The 20099-nt window shown below is 35.3% G+C and overlaps 5 protein-coding genes and 1 pseudogene across 11 annotated transcripts; 2 read left to right on the top strand and 4 right to left on the bottom strand.

The window, feature by feature from the left end:
* Positions 1–1124: 1124 nt before the first annotated feature.
* On the bottom strand, positions 1125–1912 carry LOC125190306. Its single transcript, XM_048087577.1, has one exon. It carries the CDS (start codon positions 1505–1507, stop codon positions 1361–1363), a length of 147 nt encoding a protein of 48 aa, XP_047943534.1. The 5' UTR covers positions 1508–1912; the 3' UTR covers positions 1125–1360.
* A 2372-nt stretch (positions 1913–4284) lies between these two features.
* LOC125186047 (60S ribosomal protein L2, mitochondrial-like) lies at positions 4285–7086 on the top strand. 4 transcript variants are annotated; one of them, XM_048082358.1, is made up of 4 exons: positions 4286–4481; positions 4581–5461; positions 5779–5879; positions 6866–6998. In XM_048082358.1, exons 1-3 carry the CDS (start codon positions 4399–4401, stop codon positions 5850–5852), a joined length of 1038 nt encoding a protein of 345 aa, XP_047938315.1. In that variant the 5' UTR covers positions 4286–4398; the 3' UTR covers positions 5853–5879; positions 6866–6998. The 4 variants fall into 4 exon arrangements, with proteins under 4 accessions (XP_047938312.1, XP_047938315.1, XP_047938313.1 ...); XM_048082356.1 differs by lacking the exon at positions 6866–6998 and adding an exon at positions 5630–5702 and having other exon boundaries at positions 5779–6145; XM_048082355.1 differs by lacking the exon at positions 5779–5879 and having other exon boundaries at positions 4285–4481; positions 6866–7086.
* A 1589-nt stretch (positions 7087–8675) lies between these two features.
* LOC125186079 lies at positions 8676–10508 on the top strand (annotated as a pseudogene).
* A 233-nt stretch (positions 10509–10741) lies between these two features.
* On the bottom strand, positions 10742–13804 carry LOC125190861. 3 transcript variants are annotated; one of them, XM_048088272.1, is made up of 7 exons: positions 13716–13804; positions 12788–12928; positions 12317–12422; positions 11867–12130; positions 11271–11741; positions 11108–11191; positions 10742–11018 (listed from the first exon to the last, which is right to left on the bottom strand). In XM_048088272.1, exons 5-7 carry the CDS (start codon positions 11512–11514, stop codon positions 10957–10959), a joined length of 390 nt encoding a protein of 129 aa, XP_047944229.1. In that variant the 5' UTR covers positions 11515–11741; positions 11867–12130; positions 12317–12422; positions 12788–12928; positions 13716–13804; the 3' UTR covers positions 10742–10956. The 3 variants fall into 3 exon arrangements, with proteins under 3 accessions (XP_047944229.1, XP_047944230.1, XP_047944228.1); XM_048088273.1 differs by lacking the exon at positions 13716–13804 and having other exon boundaries at positions 11271–11738; positions 12788–13683; XM_048088271.1 differs by lacking the exon at positions 13716–13804 and having other exon boundaries at positions 12788–13683.
* LOC125189434 lies at positions 11542–12835 on the bottom strand. Its single transcript, XM_048086713.1, has 3 exons — positions 12788–12835; positions 12317–12422; positions 11542–11741 (listed from the first exon to the last, which is right to left on the bottom strand). The coding sequence occupies exons 1-3, from the start codon at positions 12833–12835 to the stop codon at positions 11542–11544; spliced, it is 354 nt and encodes a 117-aa protein (XP_047942670.1).
* Positions 13805–15562: 1758 nt separating the features above from the next.
* On the bottom strand, positions 15563–18648 carry LOC125191406. Of its 2 annotated transcripts, XM_048088959.1 has the most exons (7): positions 18514–18648; positions 17463–17600; positions 16980–17085; positions 16606–16788; positions 16088–16477; positions 15921–16004; positions 15563–15831 (listed from the first exon to the last, which is right to left on the bottom strand). In XM_048088959.1, the coding sequence occupies exons 2-7, from the start codon at positions 17508–17510 to the stop codon at positions 15770–15772; spliced, it is 873 nt and encodes a 290-aa protein (XP_047944916.1). In that variant the 5' UTR covers positions 17511–17600; positions 18514–18648; the 3' UTR covers positions 15563–15769. The 2 variants fall into 2 exon arrangements, with proteins under 2 accessions (XP_047944916.1, XP_047944915.1); XM_048088958.1 differs by lacking the exon at positions 18514–18648 and having other exon boundaries at positions 17463–18498.
* Positions 18649–20099: the final 1451 nt, after the last annotated feature.

Genomic DNA, 20099 nt, shown 5'->3' on the forward strand with positions numbered 1-20099 from the left:
TTCTATAATTAGCAATCAAACGAATCAAATGAAAATATGAAATATAGCTAAAACTCAACCAAAACGTCCTTTTTCTGATAGGATTTTTAAAAACCCACGACACAACTTTAAATTTATACAAATCAAACTCAATAAAGCTAGCATTTACAGTAGAAAATTCTCAACTACCAACTTGGACAAAACCTTCATTCTTATCATTTCTCAACTAAAAAAAATTAATAACAAAAATTAAGAAACATTAGGTGGCTAACAACACTAGATCTTCCATCTTCTCTAACAAAACCCTTGGGGACTTCAATCGGGTTCCTCGTTTTTCATCAATGGAAACCACAACCGCAACTCTCCTTACTGAAAGCTTCATGGTAACGAGAAGTGCATCACAGGAAAAGGCAGAGGACTCACCTGGCAGAGAGTTCATAGCTGCAGATAAATCAACTCTAGCTAGCTTTCATAGACCAACCTAATTGTTGGAAGAAGGAAAATCATGATCCTAGCTCGAAAACACTTAACAGCAGCAGCTCAGGTGTTAGAAATCTCAGTCAAAACAAGATGAATAGTCAAATTACATGGATATTTAAAGAAACATGGCCCTTTTATTAGGCAAAGATTGAGCTGAGCTCCTCTAGATACACACTTGGAAACTATAATAAATAGACCAATTATGAAACATATATAGTGAGAAAAGTATACATGCTTTTTAATGTATATCCCAAATATTGACACTTATACTGAGAGCCTCCATATAGACGATTAGACAAATGATATATCCTTGATAGAAAAAGGATCAACTATTCTAAAAAAATCACCAGAACTAGCTAAAAACATAGAATCCTTTATGCACATATAGACCGAATAGGATAAGCAAAATAACAAGGGGTTTCTTCAATCTTCCTAAGACTAGAAGACAAATTTGAGATCTCAATCAACTCGAAGTTTCTGAGCTTTATCATTAATACTCAAGGAGAGTGCATCCTTAAACATCAACTGGAATTCATAATCAATAAAGCAATAAAAAAAGGAAATGAAACTATATTCCACAAGATAGATTGCACAATAGCTCTGCATATTAGTTCCAGGACAATTAGTAAAATCATCAATAATTTTGTCTTTTGCAATGAACAAGATAAGTGAAAATGTAGCTCAATTTAACCATTAAGGCATTAACAATTAACAATCCTTAATCAAACATCACATTCCAACATCTGATTAACGTGTACTCAAAACAAAGCACCACAAATTTGCTACTCACAATCAACACAAACTAAGACAAAAAAAAAAAAAAAGCACTCTATTAAACTCTATTTAGGGAAACCAGATCCTTGCAAACGATAAACTCTGTTTCTGTACAATAGCCTGCGAATTAACCGACATGGAACGGGCCGATGTCTCCGGAGCGCAGAGAGCCGGCCAATTCATCGGCAACAGTCAAGCAAGAAACCACCCAACCAGACAATGCAAACCACACCATTCTTGCCATCCAGAGTGTCACACTCCATCCCACTGCCATGGCCCCCAAAATTCAATCTTTCCCAATTATGCAAGATCTTAAACCAGATTCAACCGAAACCCTAATTCTATTTTCTTTCAATTAGCCAGAAAGTATCGAGCTGAAATCGAGAAGCTTTTCTCCATATGCGTCGAACAAATTTCAAGGCAGCAGCTTCATGTATCTCTCTCTCTAATTTCTTCAAATGAGATTATGAATCAAACCCTTGCAAGCGACATTTCTTGATTTAACAAACAACCCATTCAAATAATTTCAATCAGCTCGAAACAGTTTTTTTTTCATCCAAAATTGAAGAACACTCGATCAAAAAGAACTCCAAAGTAGCTAAATTGTGATTTGTGAGCACTTCTGGAAGCTGATTGGAAAATATATCCATAGCGTCAAGATTGATGGGAAATTTGGAAATTTTCCGATTGGCCCCTACCAATAAATTTGGATATTGACTTTTTATTTTACATTTTTAGCAATATTTAATGATAAACCAGTATGAGAGTGTTCCGTTGGCAAGACTAAATCTCATGATTAAATATGTATCATGTTTGGTTCATAAGATTAACCCCCACAACTTAATCCTAAATGGATAGTCTCATGATAATTAGTCTTAGCCTTCCCCTCCAACTAAAATAATCCCACAACTTAATCCTAGATGGATAGTCTTATGATAATTAGTCATGGCAACCGAACGCCACCTATATGTATTGATTGTAGCCACAACTTAATCCTAGATAGATAGGCCTATGATAATTAGTCATGGCAACCGAACGCCACCTATATGTATTGATTGTAGTAGATCTAGATAGAGTATGATTTATTCCAGTACTTATTATATTCCCTCCACCCACAGAACGTCATTTTAATAAATATACTTGAATTAAAGTGAATGGAAAAATAAGGGTGTTAATTAATTAGGGATGTAATTAGGAATGTCAATCGGGCTAGTTCATCAGGTTTCAGGCCAATTCTATTCGGGTTGTAGGTCAATCGGGTGCAGGCTAATCGTACTGTGATTTTTTCGGGTTATAAAAGTTCAACCCTAATCCTAAAAGCTCGGATTTCGGGCTAGGGTAGCGGGCTAATCAGGTTGCTACCGATAAACATAACATGCGTTCAATCCAATAAATAGTGGTGAAAATTAGTTATATTTATAGAATGTAAAATATTTAATTATGATAAATTTGAGATATATGCTTAAACTCAAATATAAACATGATCAAATACTAATATTTGAGATTTATGTAAAATAAAACATAAACATCAAGAAATTTTAAAGCATGTTTTAGAAATTTAAATATATTTTTTTAGTGAATTTGAAGTTTCCAATTTATATATCTATTATTATGTTAATAAAAATTTAACATATAATTTATATATTTAATATATAAAAATAAAAGTTATTTTTTTAGTAATCTATATTATAAAATAACCAATGAAGTGTCGAATTAGAGTCAAACAAATAGAACGATAAAAATTTTATCGGGTTTTCGGGCCAGCCCATCGGATTTTCGGATCTGGCCCTGACGGGTTGTAGGTTAATTGGGTGCAGGCTAATCGGGCTGTAATTTTATCGGGCTAGAAATTTTCAGCTCTAACCCTGTAAATTTGGCGGCTATTCAGGCCGGCCCACGCATCGTGGGCTACATGCATTGACATCCCTTGATGTAATTGGTGTGAATTAATAGGGGATGGATGAAGTTTTTTACTACAAGATATAAAGCAGAGTTGTGTACATTCCAAAATAGTAAAAATGAGACAATATTTTGTGTATATTTTAAAATGGTAAAATAAGACAATTTTTTTTATGTATGGAGAAAATACTAGTAATATTTTAGTATATTATGGTCTAATTAGATTGGAGATAGCCCAATTTAGGTTTCCATCTATTTAATTAATAAGTTGTCGCATGTTTGTACTCAAATAAAATTCATTTCACAATAGTAATTATTAATTTTTTAATAATTTGTGATATTATATATTGCATGTGTGTACTCAACTAAAATGCATTTCACGATGTTTTACTTCCTCCGTCCTATATGAATATGTATTTTTGGTTGGATACGAATTTTAATGTATAATTGGTAAAATAAGAGAGAAGTAGAAAGGAAAAATAATTAAAGTATATGTTAGTGGAGAATGAGTCTCACCTCGTTAGAGAGAAAAAAGTTTTCAAATTTTAAAAGTATCGATTCTTATGGGACGGACGAAAAATAAAATAATGCATATTCTTGTGAGACGGATGGAATATATTATTTTGATATTTTAATTTAACTAACTTAATAACATACTAAGTATTTAAAAAGAATTACTATAAAATTTTTTAAAATTAGTACTGATGTAAAAATGAGGTGGACTACCTGCGAGATAGGCTATACCATTGCACGGAGATAGATTGTGAAATAAAATTCTAATGTGGCAGGAGGAAATGATATAGGCTATGAGATAGGTTGTGAGATAGACTCTCATCATTGTGACTGCACCATATTATATTCCGAGCACTGCACTTCTCTGCTTGATGTTATGTGAATTTTACATAATTCCTTATATTTTTATTTTCATTTATTAATTCAATTTATTATTTTTAAAACTATTATTGATTGAAGTAAATGACATTAAATAACTAAAATTAAGTTAGTATTTTACAAGAATTTAAAATGAAACCAAAAAATCTAGTTTACTGCGATAATCCAAAAAACTCTCAAAAGTAAAAAATATTGCACCATAATATTTTTTTCTATCATCGACATAGTTGTACTGCTAGTATATTCTCTAAAATTGGCAAAAATTTGGATTTCTTTGGCATATTAGGAAATTAGACGGGATCGCTCTGGTAATCTACAGTACAAACCCTACATTTCTCGTCGGTTTTTCCGATCGTCGGGCACTGTCAATACAACATGGCCGCCGCCAGAACACTCCTCCGCTCCGCCGCCACATCAACTCGCATTGCCTCGGCGACACAATCCGCCTCCATTTTCAGGTTAGTGTCTACTCACCGAGCCTTCCACCCATACCTCCTTCAATAATCGCACTTTCATCACCAGATCTCACAAATTGACACCTGAATTATTGCAATTAGATCTCCTGTGGAGACGAGCACTTCAATTTCTCCGCACCTCGGTCAATTCGGGAATTTAGCTGGAAGAAACTTCTCAACTAAGACGAGGAAATTTCGATTTCAGCGCAGAATCGATATGAAGCGAAGCACCTCGGCTACAGGAATCGTGGAAAGGATAGAGTACGATCCTAATCGAACTTCGCGGATCGCTCTAGTACGATGGGAAGGCGGAGCTCTCCAAGGAAAATCCAAGGCGGCGGAGGATATCGCGCTGCCGGCGGAGAGCCTCGAATCCACTGTTGCCCCACCCACCGGTGCGTTCAACTTCTCCTCCCTGCCGGGGTTGCTGGATGACAGAAGCTCAGCTTACTCTTCCAAAGGAGGAAATAAGCAAACTGCCAAGTCTACATATGTAATGGTTGGAGTACCTTCGTCGAAAAGCTTCTTTAGTGAAGGTTCAAGAAGCAGAATTACTAACGGGAAGGATGTTATCGTCTCTGCTTTCTCTACAAAGGCCAAGGGAGAGAATGCGGATGGTTTCCCAAGGATAGCGGTGGCTGGGTCGAGGCCGGCTTACTTCGTTTTGGGAGAGAAAGAGGAAGTAGGAGGGAAGGATGCGTTCTCTCTTGGGGAGGTACAGAAGTGGAAGAAGGATAGCGCTCGATGGATGCATAGGATCAAGCGTAAGGGGGCAGTTTCTTGGTCTAGTTTGATGGGGCAAGAGAAGTTAGGGACTAAGGGATCGAAGCCGAGGAATGGTGGCAAGGCAAAGACTGGGAAGATCGGTGATGATCGTGTTCCTGTCACTTATATCATAGCTAGTCATCAATTGGGAGAGGGCAACCTGGTGATGAATTGGTCCGGAGCTTCGAGTAGCAGCTCGTCTCAATATGCTCAATATGGTAATAGATAGTACTAACTCTTATTGCAAATTGAGAACTGAGTAGAAGAATAACAAATGCCAATTTTGCTTGTGCTTTGGTTAAGCTTTCTAGTTGAACCTATCTTTATATGATTGTAATACACAATGTTTTAGCACTTCCTTATTGCCTTGTGTTACCATTTCTCGGTTGCCACTGGGGAACAATCGTGGAGCGAAAGCAAAGATTGTGTTGGCTTCATCGTTCTCTGTTTCTTCTCGTGGTAACAGTATTTTTTTCTTGAATTCCCTTTCATGGTGTGGATGGTTTGGCATTCTGACCCAAATGCTGTGGAATAGGGAATACTGATATGCTTGATCTAGTATGGATATTGGATCCTGGGTTAATTCATCTGGAGAGAGTGGTTACATAAATGCATAGCTATCTTGCAACAGTTGAGGTGAATTTATGGTGTTTCTTTTTTTCTCTGAATTGTTGTTCATGAATTGTCTCTGGAAGTGTTGGTGCATTAGGTTTAATAGTCTAAAACTAGTGCTTAAACTTGTATAATGTGGCTTCCATTGATTATTAGTATATTTTAGTGTCTAATCATGTTTATGAAATGTGATTCAGTATAAACAATCACATTTTGTTAACTTGGTTTTCGATGGATCATCCTGGCACGTTGTGTACATCAATTTGATGTGATGGTGTATGATGATGACACTGTTGGATTACTTGAATGAAGTTTAATAAAAGCATTTACCAGTCTCTTGTAATTAGATTGTTCAAATGCCAAGATTTTAGCAGATTTTCTGCGTGGACAAAGATTCTAGTTGTTTTGAGAAACCTGTTGATATTTAGTCTTGTACAATAATCCTAATACATTGTGTTCATCAGATACCAACGATGATGTATGATGACTGTTGGATTGTTTGAGCAAAGTTTTATTTTCATGAGCAATAGGAGATTGTATGATAGGTAGGCTCATGCACAAAGCTTTTTTAATTCTTGTGGTCTTATTTGGCTTACAATAAGTTTATCAAATGTTTAAAAGTGAGCTTTTTTAGTTAATTTTGTCGCTGAAGAAAGATTATTCAAGCATGTAGCTTTTCATTTACAAATAAGGGGCATGCTCGTCCGATCTTAAAAGTTGATAGGTCTGTCACCAAAAAAATCAAACGAAAATCCTCATCAAAACACAAACAATGAACAAAACTTCCAATTTTTAACTCCAAACAAACCTTGCCAAACTCCAAGGAAGCGTTTTCTCGCAATTTATACTTTATGCATATTGATATACACAATATTTGAAAGAATTTTATGTATACAGAACAATGGTTAGTTGATTTCTCGCTCCCGCGCTTTTCTTGAAGAATCCGTATCCCCCTTTCTAATGTTTAATTATTTCCGTTATATTTTATTTTTTTTTTATTTTAACCACAGGTATACCGAATCCGACTAATCTTGCTCGATCGGGCTTGCGGATTAAGGCCAAAAGTCTCCCAGCGGGTGGCGGGATTTTAACTCTAGACCTCATGGTCACCACAGCTCCGCGCTGTCAACTGCGCTGCGACCCATTGATTTTTCGTTTTATTTCATGTGTGAAAGAAAAAAGAGTCACAATTTATATGGATTGTGGATAAGTGATTGAACAAAGATGAACATCTTCTTAGATGCATCTCCATCATACTTTATTTTACATATTAAAATATTATACATATAGTATTAATAAATAATAATAAGCACAATAATATGACTATATTAATCTTATTTGTGTATTAAAGAAATTTTTAGATAATTTTTTGGATAAATTTGAAATACCATTTCAGGTATCCAAATACGAGTAAAATATTAAATTCAATATTTGGGTGAATCGTTATAATACTACTCCATCATTCTAGATACCCAAAATTTATCCAATTTTTTAAATGACCAAAAAATGTCTTCCATGCCTTTGGGTATTTTGGTCCCAAAATTAGTCAAAAAGTGAAAAATACTGAGAATGCTATTTTTAAAGTCAGATTATTTTTTGCTCATTTCTATGTAGTTCACTTTTTAATTAATGTTATTTAAGAAATTTCATTATATAATTTTTTATTTTTAGTAATAAATATAAAAATTAAATAATACTAGTATTATATGATATTGGAGAACAATAAAAAATTGAATTATGGTTGAATTTAATCATTTATGGTTAATAATGAGGCTAGAGAATTTGGTTTACACTGTGACAGCTTGAAAAAAAATGAAATTCTGAATGGATTTGGGTTGAAAATAACTACTCCCTCCGTTCCATAGTAATAGAGTCATTTTGCAATTTTAGTACGTTCCATAATAATAGAGTCATTTCTCTTTTTAGTAAAAGTCAACACATTTTTCCACACATACTTTACTCTCTCTTACTTTTTTCTCTCTTTATCTTTCTATCTTTTTCATTTTCTACTTTATTCTCTCTTTACTTAACTCACCTAACACAATTTTTCTTAATCTACGTGCCGAAAACGGAGGGAGTACTATACATTAACAATACAGTATTTGGTTTCCTACTCATTATTCTCTCTCAAGTGACGATTATGGCGGCTGCTACTCCATCTCTCAGATCATTCTTCACCTCTCTTCAAAACAACCAAATTGATCAAAATGTAAGTTCATACTTGCCTATCCCGAATGTGTATATCATCACTAAATATTAGGTTAAGTTCTATGGCAACACCAACCTTTAGAATGTTCAAATGCAAATTAGGAATTTCTATTCAAGAACTGACTTTCTGGAAACTAGAATTGTAGTGTTAACTTCTGAAACTTATAATGGCTGATGGCAATCACTGTTTCTTAGCTTATATCTTTTCTGATGTATAAATTTTAGCCTGTGGTTCATTTTTTTTATATTAAATTGTAGATTTGTATATTTGACAAGAAATTTCAGAGATGAATAGATCGGGGATGGGAAGCCGTAATACGATTGAAATCTTATCCGTGTGTAGCTGAACTGTTTTAAGCCTAATTCATATATTGATGATCTTGTGACAAACATAACTACTTTATATATATTTAATTGGTGCAATGTGACACAATGCATGCTCTAATATTAGATCATTTGGCTCGTGTTCTTACTCTTTCTGAGTGTTTGCTTGGCTTCAAGACTGGTGTTTAAATCTGATACAGAACTTGATTGGTCTTTAGGGTTTTCTCGATAGTCACCTCTCATTGCTTTATGAGCACAAACCAACAGTGCCTGTGGGCAGGCGGAACCTTAAATTGAAGTGCTCGAGAGACAAAGAGATGGACGTCAGCACGTCTGCTTTGGTTGATGGAGTTTCCGAGTGCACAACTGGTAGCTGTATATTACATATTCAAGCTGTTCAAAGAAAATACACATTTTTATCTTTACAGTAGATTGTGCATTTGTGACAGAAGAAGAAATCAGACAGACAAATCTTCAAGTGGAGCCAAGTGTTTCCACAATGTTGATGAATTTTTCCAATGACTTTGATCCTTACGAGGCTTTAAGCTCATGAATTGACAGGCGAGGAGATTGTTTCTAGTGGTGACATGTATGGTGGTTCGGATCGTTTATTGTCGCAAGTAGTTCCAAAATCTGGTAGTTCCAAAATCTGGAATTGTGGTTAAGTTAATATTTTCATTCAAATTAACTGAAATTTTCAGCCATTCGGTTGCAAACCTTAAGATATACATATATGTTGCAGGCGAATAGATACGACAAAGTTGGAAGATGTTGCTTCTGCAATTACCCCCCGCACAAAGCTTGTGTGGTTGGAGAGTCCAACGAACCCTCGCCAGCAGATCTCCGACCTTCGTGTAAGCTGCTTCAACTCCAAAATCCTTGTATACTACGTCCCTCATCAACATCACTAACTTGTGCGTCTCTTCTCCTAATTGTGTTTTTAGAGAATCGCCGAGCTTGCACACGCTCGTGGCGCTCTTGTGTTGGTGGACAACAGCATCATGTCTCCTGTGCTGTCTCAATCCTTAGAGCTCGGAGCAGGTAACAACACATTTTCTTAAGTAATAGTTTGAGCTAATGCACGAATGGATGAGGTATGAACCTTAGCGTCTCCGATTAATTATCAGATATTGTGATGCACTCAGCTACAAAGTTCATTGCTGGTCACAGCGACCTTATGGCTGGTGTGCTTGCTATCAAAGGCGAGAGGTCCGTCTATGAAACGCGTATACACACGCTTTTATGAACTTTCTAGAAAAAAAATTCGAGATAATTTCATTTGTATCATTCAATAAAAAGTTTTAGTTACTGATCCATAGATTCACATTTTTTATGCTTCTTAGCTTGGCGAAAGACCTATATTTCCTACAGAATGCAGAGGGGACATGGTTAGCTCCGTTCGACTGTTGGCTATGTTTGAGAGGCATAAAAACTATGGCTCTACGTGTCGAAAAGCAACAGGTTGTAAGACGAACTTGATTTCGAACCTGAACAAATGTGTTTCTTATATGGCTACAACTCAGTAGCATTGAATTTGCAGGAAAATGCAAAAAAGATCGCTGAGTTCCTCGCACCTCACCCTCGTGTGAAAAGGGTCTATTATGCTGGTCTTCCCGATCATCCGGGACGATCATTGCATTACTCTCAGGTACAAATCTGAGTCGTATATATCCAGTATTGTTATAAAAGCGTGCATTCTTACAATCTTTGCATTACTCTAAATTGTGCAGGCGAAGGGTGCTGGATCCGTGCTGAGTTTCTTAACGGGGTCGTTGGAGCTCTCCAAGCATGTTGTTGAAACGACAAAGTATTTCAGCATAACTGTGAGCTTCGGTAAGATCACTCTTGGTTCATTATCCGATTCGCTCTTCAGTCATTTTAACTTAGCACAATATTGAACTTCCAGGAAGTGTCAAGTCCCTCATCAGCTTGTCCTGCTTCATGTCTCACGCAAGCATACCAGTAGCAGTACGCGAGGTACGAGGCCTCACCGAGGATCTCGTAGGTATATCCGTCGGGATTGAGGATGTTGACGACTTGATCGCTGATCTTGACCACGCCCTACGAACAGGGCCTGCATAACTCATCTGCATCGGGCCTTTTTTGTTTCTAGAAAATTTATTCGAGATAAAATTCAAAACATGATTGTAGATGAAGTTTTTTTTTTTTTTTCAATACCAGTTCATCCAATTGCAGATATGTTAATAATTACAGTTGATATAATTAGTTTTTGCATGATTCCAATGTCTATAAACATATCAACTACAGCACAAAGCGTTGGAAGCAACGCGTTAGCTTTTGGTCGTTGCGTTCCCTAACCTGAATCACGTCAAGACTAAATATTCACCTAAAAATACCACCAATGATACCTTGAATTATTCTGCAATCATCAAGCTTCTGTAGACTCATAATTCTAGAATGTATTTACAAAAACTTGTAGCTAAATAAGGTAAAAGAAATTACTGTGGTTTTGCAAAGATGAGGCTAGATAAGAATCACTTTGAATCAATTTGCTAGATCATTCTAAAGATTCAGTCACTGGCGCCATCGCAAGATCATTCCGAAAGATTCAGTTGCTGGTGAAATCATTGTAACCCAACCCCTCCGATATGGTGTCCAATCTCCTAACACCTGCTCAATGAGTTATAGCTTTAAAACATCAACAGAGATCACAGTTTCACATAACAAAGGAATAACCGAACGCACAAAGAAAACAGTACCTTGTTGTTCGCTTCTGATCTGGGGGTTCAAGATGTTCGCATCTGCGCCCAGAAATGGCGATCTAGAGTAGCTCATGAGTATATCTGAACACAAGTCAGGTAAACATGAGTCAAAATAAATAAAATGTTTGATGTGGTAAGAGAAGGGCAGCAGTGAACCCACCTGAGCTATTGGAAAAGTCTGCTGTCAAATCTGAGAGGCTGAAGTTGCGCGGTATCTGTCCCAAGAATCCAAATGAGCTTGTCTCCTGGTCCATCATGGAGTCATTCGGATCACCACTTGTGAAAGGTGAAACAAACGCTTCTCCAGTTGTGTTGCGATGTTCTATGAGATTGTTCTCTGCGCCAAACATGTAGTTGGAGTCGCCCGCAAAGCCACCCTTTGGTTTAATCATCACACCATTCATCCCTTGCACAATTCCGGAGCTGGAATTTTAAGTTACAAGCATGTTTTCTGGCACGTCGATCCGACCACCATGACCAGATATGTTGACTGGAACTTGCATGTTAGGTTGCAAGGCGGACACGCCATTAGTGTAGACATTGGGTAATGTAACAGCTTGGTGCATGTTTTCCGGATTTATAGGTAGCCCAGCTGGCTGTTGAACCTGATAACCCGAGTTGTTGTGCACTACTGATGATTGAAAACAAAATTCACTAATCAATCAAACCAATAACAAACTTTGATCCAAAGTAACAAATGTATGCATAAAAGCCTAATGTGGCATATGGTCACTATGACGAATAAAAGAAACTCACTTGAATGCATCTGAGATCCATTTGACAACGACATGGAAGTGACTCATGTTTGACCGACTTGACGCATTAGCTCAACTTGTCTCTCGAGCAACTGAGATCCATTTGACAATGACATGGAAGTGACTCCTGTTTGACCGACTTGACGCATTAGCTCAACCTGTCTCTCAAGCAACTGATTAAATCATAATATCTGGTCCTTCAAAATCAGCCTCAGATGATACGCCCGAAAGAATTGTTGGTTTTCTGATTCGAGTTTTTGCCACACTGGAAGAAAGCAAATTATCAGAATAAATTTAAGCATATAGTATAGTCGATAAGGTAGTTGTAGGGACGGATAGAAATATTTTTCAAGAATCATCAAGACGAAGCAAGTCCGTTATAAATAGTGCGATTCGAAATAATAGGCAGATGAAGACAGGACAGACGAATAAAAGAGGAAATTGAATTTACCAATTGCTGTGAAGCCAGGTTCAACCTTTGCCTGGTGTGACAACGTATTCACAACCTCCTCCTCACTCATATAAAGCTGAAGGCATTTTTCGATAAGGATTTGAACCTGTTACGAGTTCAAAAGACCGGTTCAGCACATATGATAGAGAAATGCCACAGACCCAAAAGAAGGGCACAAGATTTTAAAATAAAAGGAAAATTTCTGTTTTCTTATAAATCAGTGCTTCAAAATGCCATTATAGGACCATCTGCATTAAATACAATAATAGCTCATAAAGTATAGATGCCAAAAATGGTTATCTTATCGATATAAATGACGTGATTGATCCCACGTGCACACCTGTCGTACATTCAGATCATCTATATCTTCAACCTAATAACTGAACTTTCTGATCCCGACAGTTACAGTTACGCAACAAGCCACATGTACAAATAATGTGTTTATGAATAAAAAATAACATTAAAACTAACCGTGTCTATGTCCTGGACAGAGATTTGTCTAACTTCGCCATTTGACATTTTGCAAGTTCCAAAAAGAGGGCTAAATACTTTGGCTGGTTAATTCACGAATAGCTAAGCCACAGAGTTCTGAGATGCTCCGTCGCTTACGGCCTATACATATAACTCACAGTGCGTGAAATTATTGTTCATCAAGAAAAGACATTACAATAGGTGAGTTGTGCAAGTTAAACCCCAACCAAAAAGAATAAGCTAAGTAACACAACCAACAGTAAAATTTTGTTTAAACATAATTTGAAGTGTCATATAATCAAGAAAACTTCATCCGGCACTTCATAATAGGGGTCATATCCGAGGAACTTCTACCATTGGTGAAGGAATTAAACACAAAAACTAACTATTCTCAAGTTCAAACTAACCTACTTCCATCAAACACATAATTTAACCAAACATGCTACAATAAAAGCTTTAAAACAGCTCCTTCCAAACAAGAACAAACACTTGAAAGACATGTCTCTTCTCTTCTATCCCAATTCGACATAAATTAACTCTGAAACCTAAATTACAAGCATGCCAACTTTCACAAACACAAACCTCAATTTGACATAAATTAACTTCAAACCTAAACTACAAGCATGCCAACTTTCACAAACACAACTCCCACAAAACATCACCAGTAAACATAAGCGATGAAAACATAAAAATCAAATCTTTCACCAAGAGCAAAATTGCCCTTCAAGCTCAACTACGATCAACCACCAAAACACACACACAAAAATTAGTCATCGTTTTAGGTCATCGAAGAAAAAAGGATCACGGAAAAACACAAGATCATCTAGATTAAACATAAGAATCAATGCACAAACACAAACACAAACACAAATCAATTAAAAATGAGGTAAAATTATTACTCTACAAAACATGGAGTATATTCTTTAACCTGGGCTTGTAATTTGCCGAGTTTGTCACAGCTCAGAGTGAAAGAGTGGGAATCTATAGAGACGATCAAATATAAAGAGAGTGTGATGGCGGGCTCTTCTATAAAAGCCTCAATCGCTCGCAACCAATGTATTTTATATAGATCAATTTTTTTTATTAAAATTGTTGTAATATTATTTATTATTCTCTTTTTAATATATTTCCAAAAATCTGTAGTATATAATTTTAAAATGTTTGTGGAAATATTTTAGATAAAATTAGATATGATTTTAATTTTGATTGAAAATACGCAATGCGGAAGTTAATTTTTCCTAAATATGTAATTACTTAATTTGGAAAAGTTAATTATTTCCTAAAGTATTGCGTAAGAAAGTCAACTGTTTTCCTAAATTATTCCATAAGAATAAATATATGATGTACTAATACATTTTAAATTATTTAATATTCATATATCAATTTTAAGTGCAAAATAACCAAAACCTCCGATTATACAATATATAACATTTATTACTTCTACTCTATAATTTCCCCTTACTCAATAATCCCAGAATGAAATTTGTTAGAATAGAGAAAAATTTACATTAATTGTAAATGCATAATTACCTTAAATTTTAAACTGTTTTTTATCCAAACCGATTTTTTTTTTATAATTATTATTATCTTATTATATCATCCTTTATATATTGGTAAAGATATCTTTATCAAAGTGTAGGCATAAAACGGATGATAGTATGCCAGAATAATTAATAAGACCAACACAATAATAAGGATTCCGTTTTTATATGGAAACATGAAATTCTAATTTTGTACACAATTTGTGAAATATGGAAGTCTCATAACACAAGCAAATCGAGTTTTAGGTGCCGTTTTATACATGTGAAGTGAAAATATCCCTTATGCAAAATTATTTTAGACTAGTACTACTACTTCTGTCTACATAAAAATAATGTTATTTTACTATTTTATGATGTCTAAACAAATAATTATATTTATAAAAATAGAAAGTTTCTATTTCATAGTATTTTACAAAAAATTTCATGTCTCTCTTACTTTATCGATTTTTTTTTTCTTCTTCTTTCTTACTTTACGAATTTAGCATTAAAACTTGTGTTGTCCACGAATAAAATTATTTTTTTTTGATTGGGGGAGTATTACATTTTAAATTGAAGTGACGTCAAATTCAAAATTCTGATATTTCATATACATATTCTAGAGTAGCATTTATGCAATATGTATGGCTAACATATGAAGACAAAATATTATGTACAAATGAGTCTAACAATGCTTTAAGGTTGAATTTGAATTTAAAAAATTTGTATGAATATTAGACAATGTGACTCATAGTTGGTTGGATATTGGTGTTAGAATTTGTAATTTAGTCAGATATTGGTGATAGAATTTGTAATTTAGTCAGATATTGGTGTTAGAATTTGTAATTTTGTCATTTACTTATAATTTGGAAGGGTAGCGCACTATATAGTCATTTACGTATAATTTGGAATCTATATTGTACTTAAACTAGTGTGTGAAATTTGATGTTAGAGAAGAAAAATAGAGTGTACACAAGATGATGATTTGAAAAAAAAATGATAATTTGATAACAAATAGTACTACTACTAGTAAATAAGTTTGAGAAATATGCAATGTGTTTTGGCTTGTTTAATTGGGCTATTAATGCACTCAACTACACAAGAAAACATGTAATTGAATAATATTTGGCAAGATATATGTTTGATTGATTATTAAGATTTAAGACGCATGCACAATATGTTCCACAAAATTCAGGAAAACCTTATTTCAGATGTACAATTGTTCACAATAATTTATCATACTAACTAAGCAAAGAAGTGAAATAATTAATCCACCAATGATACCTTGAATTATTCTTGAATGTATTTACAGAAACTTGTAGTATATAAATAAGGACCAATAAACGCAACAAAGGAAGAATAAATTACTGTGGTTTTTGCTCAGACAAGGGCGAGATAAGATAACAATTATTTTGCATCTAAATGTCTTCATGCTTGTACCAGTTTGCTAGGTCTTTCGGAAGATTCAATCCCTGGCGAAATCATCGTAACTCAACCCCTCCGATACGGTGTCCAATCTCCTAGCATCTGCCCATCGCGTTATAGCTTTAAAACATCAACAAAGATCGCCATTTTCAAGTAACAGGGAATAACTGAACGCACAAAGAAAATAGTACCTTGTTGTTCGCTTCTGATGTGCGGGTCCAAGAAGTTCGCTCCCGAGCCCAGAAATGGCGATCTAGAGTAGCTCTCGAGTATATCTAAACGAGCAGGTAAACATGAGTCAAAACAAATAAACCGTTTGACATGGTAAGAGAAGGACAACGGGGACGGGAGAACCCACCTGTACTATTAGAAAAGTCAGCTGTCAAATCAGAGAGACTGAAGTTGCGCGGTATCTGTCCCAAGAATCCAAATGAGCTCGTCTCCTGGTCCAACATGGGGTTGTTCGGATCACCACTAGTGAAAGGTGAAACGGGCACTTCTCCAGTTGTGTTGCGAGGTTGTATAAGATTGTTCTCTGTGCCAAACATGAAGTGGGAGTCGCCATCCTCTGATTTAATCATCACATTGTTCATCCCTTGCACAATTCCTGAGCTGGAATTTTGAGTTAATAGCATATTTCCAGGCACGTCGATCTGACCACCATGACCAGATATGTTGATTGGAACCTGCATGTTAGGTTGCAAGCCAGCTGGCTGTTGAACTTGATAACCCGAGTTGTTGTGCACTACTGAAGTTTGAAAAATAAACTCACTAATCAATAAAACCAATAACATATTGTTTTGATCCAAAGAAACAAATGTATGCATAAAAGCTTAATGTGGCATATGTTCACTGTGACGACTAAAGGAAACTCACTTGAATGCATCTGAGATCCATTCGACAACGGCATAGAAGTGTCTCCTGTCCGACCAACTTGACGCATTAGCTCAACCTGTCTCTCGAGCAACTGATTAAATCTTAATATCTGGTCCTTCACAATCAGCCTCAGATGATACGCCCGAAAAAAATCCTGGTTTTCTGATTCGAGTTTTCGCCACACTGGAAGAAAGAAAATTATTAGATAAATCTGAACATATAGTATAGTCAATAAGGTAGTCGTCAGGGACAGGTACAAACATTTTTCAAGAATTATCAAGATGAAGAACGTTTATTAATACAAAAAGTGTGCATATCGAAATAATAGGTATATGAAGATTCGACCGACAAATAAAAGAGGAAATAAAAGTTACCAATTTCGGTGAAGCCAGATTCAATCTTTGCCTGGCGTGACAACGTATTCACAACCTCCCTCTCACTCATGTAAAGCTGAAGGCATCTTTCGATAAGAATTTGAACCTGGTACGAGTTAAAAAAAGAGTTTAGCACATATGGTAGAGAAATGCCACAGACCCAAAAGAGGGGTACGGGATTTTTAAATATAAGGAATTTTCCGGTTTTGTTGTAAATCAGTGCTTAAAAATGTCATTATATGACCATATGCATTAATTACAATAATAGCTCAAAAAGTATAGATGCCAAAAATGGTTATCTTATCATTATTCCTTCCCGGTATAAATGACATGACTGATCCCACATGAGCACCCATCGTACTTTTTGGACATGTTTAACTTCAATAGAATAACTAAACCATCTGATCCTGACCGTTACAGTTACACGACAAACCACATGGACAAATAATGTGTTTACAAATAAAAAATAATCATGAAACTTACCATTTGTATGTCCTGTACGGAGATTTGTCTAACTTCGCCATTTGTCATTTTGCAAGTTCCAAAAAGAGGGCTAAATACTTTGGCCGGTTCACGAATAGCTAAGCCACAGAGTTCTGAGATGCTCCTTCGATCACAAGCCTACACATATAACTTACACAAAGACATTACAATAGGTGATCCGTGCAAGACAAACCCCAACCAAAATGAATCAGTTAAGTAACACGACAAACTTTTGTCTGGACAGAATTTTAAGTGTCATATAATCAAAACAACCTCAGCCGGCACGTATAATATAATGTGTTTCTTTCCCCTTTTCTTATTTTTATTCAGCTCAGATTTCCCGCAAAGAGAAAACCGCCATTTTTGCACTGAAAGTAAAAGCTCTACTTTTACCCGAGCATTTTAAATCTCACCTAAGTGAACTTCTACCATTGGCTAAGGAATTTCATGTTTCTAAAATAAACTGAGGAATTCTGGTTTTAGTCTCTTTTCACTTCCCATAGATCATTTATTCTAATAAATCACATACTGATAACCTCACCGTCTCTCAGCCATAAACTGAAATAGGTGTAAACACGAAAACTAACTATTCTCAAGTTCAACCTAACCTACTTCCATCTAACACATAGTTTAACCAAACATACTGCAATAAAAGCTTTAAAACAGCTCTTTCCAAACAAGAACAAACACTTGAAAGACATGTCTCTTCTCATCAACTCCTAATTTGACATAAATTAACTTCAAACCTAAAAACCAAGCATGCCCCCTTTCACAAACACAAATCCCACAAAACATCACCAGTAAACACAAGCAACGAAACCATAAAAATCAAATCTTTAACAAAGAGCAAAATTGCCTTCAAGCTCAACTACGATCAACCACCAAAACACACACACAAAATCAGTCATCGTTTTAGGTCAGCGAAGAAAAAGGGATCACGGAAAAAACACAAGATCACACAAATTCTGGCATGATTAAACAAAAGAATCAATGCAGAAACGCAAATCAATTAATAAATGGGGGAAAATCATTAATTTACAAAACATATAACCTATAATTTGTTGGGTTTATGAGAGCTCTCTTTCGCAGCGGCAGCAACAAGAGAGGGAATCTAGAGAGACGTTCATATATAGAGCGAGAAAGTGATGGCGGGCACTGGCAGCAGAGTGGCAGTGCTATAAAAGCCTCAATCGGTTGCGTCCAATGTTTTTTTTAAATCAATTTATTAATTATATGCACTATATTTTAATTTTATAATGTTTGTTTGGAAATATTCCATTTTACATATGCGCATATGTTAACCTGACCTAAATCTGTAAATAGGGAGTAACTTAATTTGGAAAAGCTATTAGTATTTCCTAAATTATTGCATAAGAAAAAGCTAATTGTTTCCGAAACTATTGCATAGGAATAAATATGTGGCATACTAATCTATAAATCAATTTTAAATCCTCCATAAAATAAGTAACGTCTAAGTGCTACACACTTTATGCACACATTACAAAAAATGCAATTTGTTATTACTGCTACAGTCCGATTTATCAACAAATGAAGGTACAACCTCAGGTGCGGGAGGTACAAGCATTATGCGTGGTCAACTCTGCTGGCATACTCATTCATTTGAAAGGAAAGTGACAAACGCCAGGCAAGAATTCATTCATATTTTATGCTCCACATTTATGAGTTAACCGACTATACTATTTTCTGATGATGTAATTTTGTTTTTATATTTCTTATTCAACCCCATTCCCCATTTTGCAAATTGCTGATTTGATGGAAAGTTAATGAATATGTAATCAAGGTTCTAATCTCATTGATCGATCTTTCTGGAAATGAAGAGTGAGTTAGAGCATACAATAAATTCGAGTACCTAATTGGGGTTGAGAATAATAACACATTCTTTAAAAAAATTTGAACTGTTAAAGATTGTGATGTATTTCACTTGTCACATATCATAAAGGGGGTATGGATTGTTGAGGGTGCTTGCTTGCATTTTTTAACCAAAAAACAATGTGTGTGTTTTTGTACATACTGATTTTCAATCAAACTAGATTAATCATTTATCGTCAGTTATGAAATACTGCTAATCATGAAAAATACTATGAAAATATTTCATAATTAGAAGACAAAAATTTCAAAACCAAAGATTACTTTTTCGTCCGTGGCCATGTCTCGATTTGAGGTTATACCATCCGGCTGTAATAAAATTTTATTAGACTAAGTTTTTTGAAAACTAAATTCAGTTTTTGGTATATAAAAATTAGTACTACTATCTAAAATCATTTGGTATAGTATTATATTTGAAAAATATGTCGGGGTCGACTCTGAGAAAAGTAGAGCAAACTTATTGGGCTTTAAAAGTGATCCATTTAATATATGGGCTGAGCCAAATTAGACAATTTTAGCCACTGGGTTGAGGAAGAGGTGATTGTGTGAAGACTTTTTTCATTCGTACGATTCCTACAAGGTCATAGCACATAACTTTGATGGCCCAATTCTTGTTGAATTGGTGTAAGAAGTGATTGTGTGAAGACTTTTTTAATTCGTACAAATTAAGAATCGACGTTCCAAAGTGTAGAATATCTAAGACGAGCGTGATAACTCTTTTTCATGCGCCAACTTGGATAAAGCACGATT

The sequence above is a fragment of the Salvia hispanica genome, chromosome 5, assembly GCF_023119035.1.
Source record: "Salvia hispanica cultivar TCC Black 2014 chromosome 5, UniMelb_Shisp_WGS_1.0, whole genome shotgun sequence".
Lineage (NCBI taxonomy): Eukaryota > Viridiplantae > Streptophyta > Magnoliopsida > Lamiales > Lamiaceae > Salvia > Salvia hispanica.

Bases quoted from the DNA above. Each gene is read 5' to 3' on its own strand.
- LOC125190861 (XM_048088272.1), bottom strand. From the start codon at position 11,514: ATGAATGGTGTGATGATTAAACCAAAGGGTGGCTTTGCGGGCGACTCC. The intron at 11,192-11,270 runs GTGGGTTCACTG...ACTTGTGTTCAG, and splicing joins AGACTTTTCCAATAGCTCAG to ATATACTCATGAGCTACTCT. The intron at 11,019-11,107 runs GTACTGTTTTCT...CTCATTGAGCAG, and splicing joins GATCAGAAGCGAACAACAAG to GTGTTAGGAGATTGGACACC.
- LOC125190306 (XM_048087577.1), bottom strand. From the start codon at position 1,507: ATGGCAGTGGGATGGAGTGTGACACTCTGGATGGCAAGAATGGTGTGG.
- LOC125186047 (XM_048082355.1), top strand. From the start codon at position 4,399: ATGGCCGCCGCCAGAACACTCCTCCGCTCCGCCGCCACATCAACTCGC. The intron at 4,482-4,580 runs GTTAGTGTCTAC...TATTGCAATTAG, and splicing joins CAATCCGCCTCCATTTTCAG to ATCTCCTGTGGAGACGAGCA. The intron at 5,462-6,865 runs GTAATAGATAGT...TTTTAACCACAG, and splicing joins GTCTCAATATGCTCAATATG to GTATACCGAATCCGACTAAT.
- LOC125189434 (XM_048086713.1), bottom strand. From the start codon at position 12,835: ATGTCAAATGGCGAAGTTAGACAAATCTCTGTCCAGGACATAGACACG. The intron at 12,423-12,787 runs GTTAGTTTTAAT...AACTCGTAACAG, and splicing joins CTGTCCAGGACATAGACACG to GTTCAAATCCTTATCGAAAA. The intron at 11,742-12,316 runs GTAAATTCAATT...TTCAATCATCAG, and splicing joins ACCTGGCTTCACAGCAATTG to TAGTGCACAACAACTCGGGT.
- LOC125191406 (XM_048088959.1), bottom strand. From the start codon at position 17,510: ATGACAAATGGCGAAGTTAGACAAATCTCCGTACAGGACATACAAATG. The intron at 16,005-16,087 runs GTGGGTTCTCCC...CTGCTCGTTTAG, and splicing joins TGACTTTTCTAATAGTACAG to ATATACTCGAGAGCTACTCT. The intron at 15,832-15,920 runs GTACTATTTTCT...CGCGATGGGCAG, and splicing joins CATCAGAAGCGAACAACAAG to ATGCTAGGAGATTGGACACC.